Source organism: Nannospalax galili, unplaced genomic scaffold, assembly GCF_000622305.1.
Source record: "Nannospalax galili isolate Female #2095 unplaced genomic scaffold, S.galili_v1.0 scaffold284, whole genome shotgun sequence".
NCBI lineage: Eukaryota > Metazoa > Chordata > Mammalia > Rodentia > Spalacidae > Nannospalax > Nannospalax galili.
The window spans coordinates 747,848-757,537 of record NW_008354281.1 but is presented as its reverse complement, the minus strand read 5'-3'; the positions used below and the strand labels follow the sequence as shown (position 1 = coordinate 757,537).

The following is a 9,690-nucleotide window of genomic DNA, read 5'->3' as shown; positions in this document are numbered from 1 at the left end:
GACAAGTGTGCTTTTGAAATGAAACTGACAAACCTGCTGATAGGTGAACCAGTATGAGCGTCCATGAAGGAACAAAACACATCTACAGAATTAGAAATTGTATAGCAGGAAGTGGAACATTAGACCAAATGTATACACCATAGTATTTTAATATTTTAAAAAATGTTACGTGTATGAGTGTATTGCCTACATGTATGTAAGCACACCCATGTCAGGAAATGCCCAGGGAGGCCAGATGAGGGCATTGGCTCCCCTAGAACTAGAATTACAGTTGTTAGTCACCATGTGGGTGCTGGGAACTGAACCCAGATTCTCTGGAAGAGCAGCCAGTGCTCTTAACCACTGTGCCATCGCTCCAGCCCCTAATATCTTACTTTAAATGGAGAGTTTACCACCTGTTGATCAGTTCAAAGCATACCACGATATTAATAACAAAACACAAAAATTTTATTTGGGCAAGAGAAGGGGCGTTGTTAGGAATTCCAATTCAGAAGATAGAATCAGATGGCTGTCAATCAGTGTTCCAAGGAAGGTAGAAAAAAGTGAGAGCTTACAGGGGATACTGAATGTTAACAACAGGAGATATGTGACACAGGAGGTAAAGGAAAGCATGTATAAACAGACTGGAAATGTCCGTAAAGCAAGTCTGATGGTCTCTTGATACACACGAGCTTGTGGGCACAGTGTAATTTTCTGGAGGTTCCTATGCCTGTGGTTAGAGTGGAGATGAGCACATTTCAGGGAGTAGCCGGGACCATTGTGTTTAATAACTTCCCACACTGCACTTCAAAAAATTTTCTGCTTCTTTCATTGCAATATTCCTTCTTTTTTCAGTCAATCCTTTAATACTGCTGTTAAATATTTTAAATTAGGGATTAAAATTTATGAAAGTTCTCAATATAATCAATCATATGATTTTCACTACATTTCTACTACTAACTTTTCTTATGAGGTAATGGCTTATCAATGCACATTTCTTGGATTTTGAATATCAATATCTACAATTATTTAGGAAGCTCTACCATCATTTCTAATTTCATTGATGTATGTTACTGGCTCCATTCTTGAGACCAGTATAGAGAGCAGTACTTAGGGATAAGCTAGTGGGTACCTTGCAAATGCAAAGTCCCTGATCGCAGTGATTGGATAAGTGGGCACTTGACCCATTTAGAACCAAAGATTCACAACAAGCATTTGCTGTGACTTGGGTCTAAAGAGTGTCACTTCCATAGGGTGAGAACTCAAACTATGTAGCCAACTGAGAGATGGAGCTTAGCAGTTGCGAAAGAACATGGGCCTTGATAGCATCTAGTCCTAGCTAGCAATGCTCAAACTCAGGTTTATGTTTGGACTTCTTGGTAATGTAAGTCATTATGGATTCTTTTTGCCTAAATCCATTTAGGTCAGATTTTTCTGTCATTTGCCCTCAGAAGTGGGCTGACTTCATGGTGAATCTTTTGCTTTATTGTGGAACTATACTCCATACTTTATTCTAGATTTTTACATCTGAGCTTAGTGAAAAGCTTTTTTATTTCATTCCAAAATAGTTTAGTGATTCCTCAAAACTACATATTTATGGAAAAAAATAAGAGAAAAAAATGATTTTTTTTGATATCAAGAAGGGAAGATGAAAATATATTTGCAGGAACTCTGAATCCAAAAATGTCCACAATTTCTACATACCCAAGCTACAACTCTTTTATTCTACATGGAGAGGAAGTGTCCTGTAATATAGTTTTAGGCCATTTAAATTTCTCTCTGGAAAACTGCATTCTGGCAAAGGGCTCAGCATCACAGGGCTGGTACTGGGAATCACAGAGCTTTGAACATACTAGTGTTACCAGAGTCTTACTCTGGTCTCCCTGGCCTTTGGGAGTCTCCATTGAAAGAAATTCAGAGACACATAGAATATAGTGTAGAACACAGGCAAAGTTTATTAAAGGTAAAGAGAAATACTCTTAAGGGTAAGATGGACATGGCCAAAGGGGCCACAAAGATGGGGAGGAAAATACTCTTGAGGTGAGAGTGAGCACTGGCCAGAAAGACCATTGTGTTGACCTACATTTTTAGGTAGGCGTTATCCTATTTCTTAGAGTCCCTAGAACACACAGCTTTCTGGAGGGGCATTTTCTTTTCTTCTCTGGATTAACTCTTAAAGGAGGAAGCCATGGCGTTTTGTTCTTTATCAGAAACCCTCACCGGACAGTAGCCTTAGGATTTTTTGAGCATTTCAGAATGTCATGTTTCTACCCCAAACAGAGATATGACTTGGATTCCATTCTTTTACTACTAAAAGTGCTAAAGTTTAAGTTCCTGATTTTACAAGCTGCTGATTATGAAAGAAAGCCTCATCCCAATGATCCTTAAATGTCATTAGATACCTAACACTAGGTAACAGCTCTACTCCTGAGCTATACAGCATTTTTGATGTAGGATTTCCATGTGCAAGCTTTCTTTTCCTTCCTTTTTTTGTCTGTCTCTTAAGTCTGCCTTCCTTCCTTTCCTCCTTCCCTCCCTCCCTCCCCTCTTTCTCTACTGGGAACAGAATGCAGGAACTCATGCATATTAAAATTTAAATTCAGTCAAAAGTAATCTCAGCACTTGGAAGGCTAAGGTAGGAAGCAGATCACCAAGAGTTCAAGGCCAGTCTGGTCTGGGCTATAGAGTAAGTTCCAGACCAGTCTCAGCTACATAGTGAGAACTGTCTCAAAAAAAACAACAGCCAATAGTTCCTCAGCTAAGGTTGGAGCTTCTTACCCATTTCCCCAGGTCTATGCTGGGTTTTTGTCTGGTCTGAGTTTGTATGGGTCTTGAGCTATCATTGCTTTAAGTTCATATGAGCAAGTTCCCAGCTGCCTGGAATAGTGTTTCCTCATTGTCATCCACCACCCCTAGCTCTTACAGTTTTTCCACCCCTTTTTCCACAATGGTCCCCGAGCCCTGACTTGATAGGCCTTAACATATATGACAGAGCACATGAAATCTGGTGGGGGTGACTATGAGAGGGTGAAGACAGGAGAAGGGGGTCTAAGAATGATTAAGATGTATAAAATACACACAAATTCATTAAAAATATATACTATTCAAATGAAAAAAATATTTAAATGAAACAAAACACATCAAACCAATATAAAAAAAGAGAAAACCCCACATAACCCTAGCCAAAACAACAACTAAATTTAGCCAGACCTAACTGAAATTAGTTAAATACTGGTAAGAAAAAAAATTTTGTGTATGGGCTACACGTGTGATTGGGTATGTATGCACATGCATGTGGAAGCCAGAGGTTGAGATCAAGTGTTTTGCTCAAACACTTTCCACCTTCCTTTATGAGGCAAGGTCCCTCACATAAGTGGATTTAGCTAGATTGGCCCTAGGGATCCTCCTCATCCCCATATCTCCAGTGTAGGGATTACAGGTGCACTGCGGTGCTTTTATAAAGCAATGCAGGTAATGGACATCTAAACTCAGTTCCTCAGACTTATATGGAAAGGACTTCACCAACTTAGCCATTTCCCCAGACCAAATGTGTGCTAAAATTAAATTCAAATATTTGGTGAGATATGCAAAACATGTTAATACAAATATTTTTTATCTTGTAACTTATTATGTTTATTTTCTGCCTCTTAAAATAAAGTCTTAACCACTTTACCTAAATATAAAATCTAAAACTAATCTAAAAAACAAAAACAAATTCAGATCAAATATAAACTAGAAGTTTGGAGAACAAAAGTCTGAAAAATAAAAATTTGTGAAGAAAAAAATAATGTGTAAACAGGATTACTTTGTTTAAATTATAAGAAAAGTAAGAACTTAATAAGGTAAATTTATTGTAATTTGTTCTGTGTGGTAGGCCATCACCTAAGTGGTCCTATGAACTACGGCTTCTGCTTTCTCTCTAGACTTGGCTGTGAGACTTGCTTTGTCCAGTGGAACATTAGCAAATACGATGAAGTCCAGGTTTGGTCAACTCTTGCACACTAAAGTTTGCCTCTTAGAATGTGTCTCTATCATGCAAGAAACCCAGTTTAGCCTACTAGAGGAGAGGTCATGTGGCGTACAGAGGGCCAACTGACAGAACCCTGAAGAACTACAAACCTCGTTTTATTTGTTTTAAAACAAGGTCTTGCTATGTTGCCCAGGCTGGCCTTGAACTGGTGATGCTCCAGCCTTACCCTCCCAAGTGCTGGCATAAACATTGTTTTAAACACCTGAGTTTCGTGGTATTTTTTAATGCACCAATGAAAAACACAAAACTTTCTCATCTATGTGGCAAAGCAAATTAATCAATCTACGCTTACTATGAAAAGCAATTAAAGTTTCTGAGCAAACATTAAGACTATCAGAACTGCTGTACTTTTGCAACTCTTGACGTAGGCTCATAGTATCTCTTTATGTAGACTTCAGTCCATGTGCATATTATTAAAATAATATTTTACTGCTACCCTAAAAACATTCTATATAGAATGGACAAAGCACATGGTATTTTTATTTTTAAACACTGAACTAACTGTACATGTTTCATATAAAATATGAGATTCTATCCTTAGGTTTTAAAAATAACTATATTTGTCAATAAAATCTTCATTTTTTTATAGAAGTCTATGCTCTCTAAATCTACATTTTCATCCATCCCACAGCTTTTATAGATTCATAATCTCTTGAATGCATTTCCAATATGCTTTAAACATAAAAATTCATAAAAGATATTTTTATTTAACACATTAAAACCTAACAGGTTACAGTAAACTGCTTAGCCCGCCAGGTACTGCTGGATACTTTTCCAATACTCAGAAGCTGAATGTTGGTAGAATTAATTCTCTGTATTTACTTTTATTAAAAAGAGGTTTTTGGTAGTGAGAACAAACAATCTCTCATTTGTTGCCTGAAAACCTAAAATAGGATCATTGGTTTCTAGGTTTGCTACCTGCTGCTTAGCAACCTGCCCTACATGCCTGCCTTCCTTTCTGTTATAAAGCACGGTGGACATGGGAGTAGGCTGACGATAGATGAACACTCGGCGGAGGCACTCACAAAGGGCTGCATAGGAGTGATCTGGAGCACAGGCAAAGAATTTTTTGTCTCTCTTTGATGCTTGGACATAACCTGCCAAGAATAAGAGACAAAAACAAAAAGAAAAGAAGTATATATTAAACTGAAGAGAGAAAATCATGAATTAACACTTATATTTCATAGTATCTATTGCAAATTAACTAAGTAAGATATAGACCATAAATATTCATCAATATATGAATTCAGAACCATTGACAGTGAGCCATAGTTTCTTCCCAGACGTGCAAATGAACAACTTTAATTTGGAACAAAATAGGGCTTCATATCTTCAACAAAAGGACAATGCAGCTTTATTTAATTTTCATGAATTAAAATAATAAAAATTCAAAAATTTAAACTACATGCTCAAGTCTTTGGGGCGGGGCTAGAGAGATGGCTCAGCAGTTAAGAGCACTGACTGCTCTTGCAGGGGACCTGGGTTTGAGTCCCAGCACCCACATGTCGGCTATAAACCATCCTTAATTCCAGTTCCAGGGCAATCTGAAGCCCTCTTCTGACCTCTGCGGCACTGTACAGCACGGGTGCACTCACAAACATGCAGGCAATATACTCATACACATAAAATAAAAATAATAAATAAAAACACTTTAAAAAGATACCTAGCTTACAAAAATTTAGGAAGACAATGAAAACATAACCTCATGTATGAAATTCAGAATAAAGTTTTAAAAATGTTCAACATCTTTACTCAACATGGAAATACAAATTAATACTACATTGAGATTCCTTCTCACTGTAGTCAGAACGGCTGTTACCATGAAAAAAAAAGGACAAAAGATGATAGGCAGAACATGGGCAAAAAGGAACCACTATTACACTGTTGGAGGTAGGGTAAACTTGTATTGTTACTATGGAAACCAGCATGGAGGATCCGTAAAATCCTAAAAAAAATGCTGGGCATGGTAGCGCATGTCTCTAATCCCAGCATCTACACTCAGGAGGCAGTGGTAAGATACATCTCTGTGAATTTTCTAAATTCAGACATGGTTGCTACACATAATATGAGATTGAAAAAAAAAAATGTAACTGAGACCAGGGTCTGGAGAGATGGTTCAGTAGTTAAGAGCACTGGCTGCTTTTCCAGAGGTCCTGGTTTGGATGCCCAGCAACCATGTTGCAGTTAACAACTGTCTGGATTTCCAGTTCCAGGGGATGTGGTGCCCTTTTCTGGTCTCCTCAGGCACTGCATAACACAGGGGCATGCATATATATATATATGTGTGTGTGTGTGTGTGTGTGTGTGTGTGTGTGTGTGTGTGTGTGTCTGTATGTCTGTGTATTTTTTTTTCAGGCAAAGCACTCATGACATAAATAAATAAAAATGTTTCTTAAAAAAGTAATACTAATGGAAACTGGAATTCCATTAAACAATGGATAAGCAAAGTCATGGGGCACAGGCAGGTCAACACTGTATTGTAGTATTAGGTAGGGTTTGAAGAGGGAAAAGTTAAAATGATGAAGGGATCTATTTGAGTAGTTGAGCATTAGCTGTTCAGGGTAACTTTGACAGTAATGTAATGTAGTAATTCAAGAGTACTATCTAATATAAAATTGACATAACTTAGGCTCAAACATAGCAAAATTTGTTTACAAGAGGGTTTTGACATACAATTAAAGGGCGTGAGCATCTAGAAATAACCTAAAAAACTTTGCTCTAACTTAAAGAAGGAAGAGAATTATTAAGTAGCAATTACAGCAGAGGCTAAAAATTGTGTCATTAACATTAATTAGTCCAACAAACCTCTCTGTACTTCAGGTCAAAGAAATCCATTTGGAGTCTGCATTGAGCAGCCTACATTATTAACTACAAGTGATACTTGACAAATTTCCTCATCTATTAGAACTGTTCACATATAAACTTAAAAATACCTAATTTTATGTTTCTGCTGTTGGCTTAAAGTAGGCTTTCAATAAAATAACAAGTGTGGCTAATTCACAAAACTTCTCCCAAACAATACAGACATATTTTGACATAAAACCAATGATTATGTAAGAATAATTATACAGTTTTATTTTTTTCAAGTCTTAGATTTAAAACCAATATTTTTCCTTTTATTCTACTAAATTAATTTATATTTATAACTTTTCATGGCCCTCTTGCTTTCATTTTGTTTGGGTTTTTGAGTCAGAGTCTTGCTATATAACTCAGGCTGGCCTTAAGCTTGTGATCCTCCCGCCTCAGTCACCCAGGCACTGGGAATATGGGTGGGTACCACCAGGTCTGGCTTCTTATGCACTTAAGTTCAATGCAATGTGCCTTCTAATGAAGAATGCACATTCCTTTGCAGCAATTCTATGGTATTTTTGAAGATTACTATGAAAACTAAATACAAGTTCTATGCATGTTAATGTCAAAGCCCTGTTCATAGTGGATTAAAACAAATGATGATTAGAAAGATTCAAATGGTTAATTATCACTTTCATGTCTATTCTTTGTTGATCTGTGCAATCATAAGAACAAGTTCATCTTTCTATTATAAAAGTATTGACCCACTTAGTAGAATATATGCAACCAAGTCATAGTACAAACCAATCTGAATATATCTCAGAGGGCTCAAATTACAAGGAAAACATAAATTTTAAGATGATGGTCCATTTTGGGAGATTGGAAATGTTGGCCGAGGGCTGCTTTCTACCTAGAGCATTGAAGGTCGCCATGTGCTCCCACATGTCCTCCTGCTGGCTGCAGTGGGGCTGCCAGAGCAGGGCATCAACATCATGACGCAGACAAAAGCAGGGCATTTCCTTAGGATCCACAACAACAGAGAAAAGGTACTGGTTGCTGCCAAGATTCACCTAAAGTAACAAAAACCACACTTAGTAAGTTAGTAGTACTGACAAAATCTGACTTATGGAATTATCTGCACCTGCTTTCTTTAACCTATTTTTCCCTCCCTCCCTCCCTCCCTCCCTCCATCTTTCCCTCCTTTCTGAGACAAAGTCACACTACATAGCTCAGGCTGGCCTTGAACTTGCAATTCTCCCGACCCAACCTGGGATTTCAGGCATGTACCACCATGCAGGGCTTGCACTAAACTTTAAAGACCTTATCTGATTGATTATTCACAGAATTCCTGAAAGAAATGTGTTTCTGTTACCCTCATTTTAAAGCTGAGGGAAGTGATGATGCATAGGGCCCCTAACTTGTCCAAGGACAGACTGGTAACAAGTTGTAGACGTGAAGATACAAACATTAAACTTACTAATGTTAACTTGTAAATACTACCAAGAATAATGCTAGCTATAAGAATTTTTTAGCATACTCTAAATGTTATAAATACTAATCTCAACAACTCATGAAGTCATTATCTTCATTTAATATTTGAAAGTCGTGTCTTGAAGAATTTGAGTAATCTGTTCTAGGCTTCAAACAAACCACCCCCCAATACTGTGATTCAAACTCAGATCTATTTACCAATTACTTTAGTGTGTTGCTGAATTATGGTATCAATATCAGTAATACTATGTTAACAATTGCTATTGTAATACTGATGCCTGAAAGAATTTATTTAATATAAAAATCATCCTTTGAGACTGGCATATTCTACTCTGAGGAAAATGAATGGAGATAGGCTGCATCAAAATTCATCAGTCATCTTAATGATTACAGCTTCAAAACCAACAGAAATCATGTAGTATGTAGATGATATAAAACATGCCCAGTACTTGATAAATATTGAATTGATTTTGTAAGTTTTAGAACACAATGAACAACAAAATGTGTGTGTGGGGGGGGGCGGGTAGAGCCCTGACCTGTGATCTGCAGGGAAAGCTGTGAAAGGCTCTCCAGCTTGAGGATTTACTGGTTCAGCAGGGCCAACCCAGGCTTGTTGTCACAACAGAGTCCAATGGCAAGGTAGCCCACCTTATGAGAGTAATGCCCAGGAACAGGGCTCTCAGGCAGGGCCATTGCTTGTTCTCCAAAGAATGGGAACAGGCTGGCATGCACTCAGCATGGATTACTTCTTTCCTTTCGCTCCCGATTGTTGGTGGCTAAGTGAGGCTTATTTCCAGAGTCAACACCAGCTAATAGGCTGTTAAGAAAGACTCTTCAGACCCAGCACTGCTTCAGCCCCCTTCCCTCACCTCCATTTTCTCATTCTCCCTGCACGCCCAGGGCTCTCCCAGAAGGAAAACACTGAGTGATGTGCAAGTTGCAAGAGTGTTTTTTCTAAAAATCTTTACTTTCAGGAGCCAAGTGAGTATTAAGGCTTAATGACAGAACTGACGAATCTCTGGTCGTCCTATGGGTGATGAGACAGCAGCAAGAAAGGAACAGAGGACCATGAAGCATCAACTGAAAGGTTAACCAAGAAAGATCCTCCATGCAAAGAGGATGAGGATAACGGTCTCTCAGTACATGCCTCTTTTCCCCACTTAGAAGCTTTCTCTTCTTGTTTACTTACTTATCCGTACATAACTACACAATTATGTCAAAGTGCTATAGATCACAAGTCCAGCCAGCCATGGTCTGCCCCTTTTGTCCTCATATATCAAATGGGTTCTACTTATTCTTCAAGATTCAGTTTAATCATCAGCTGTTCCCAGAATTCTTACTTTCAAGGTTATACAAGGAAATGATTCTTTTTTTTTTTTTTTTTTTGGGGGTTTTTGGTA

The 9,690-nt window shown here is 37.9% G+C and overlaps 1 protein-coding gene across 1 annotated transcript in view; it reads right to left on the bottom strand.

The window, feature by feature from the left end:
• Positions 1–2,873: 2,873 nt before the first annotated feature.
• Nudcd1 (NudC domain containing 1) overlaps positions 2,874–9,690 on the bottom strand; it is an 82,210-nt gene continuing 75,393 nt past the window's right edge. The window contains exons 9-10 of the mRNA XM_008851495.3: positions 7,710–7,869; positions 2,874–5,106 (exon numbers count right to left, since the gene is read on the bottom strand). Coding sequence (XP_008849717.1) covers positions 4,814–5,106; positions 7,710–7,869 — 453 coding nt within the window. The 3' untranslated portion in view covers positions 2,874–4,813. The remainder of the gene's footprint in view (positions 5,107–7,709; positions 7,870–9,690) is intronic.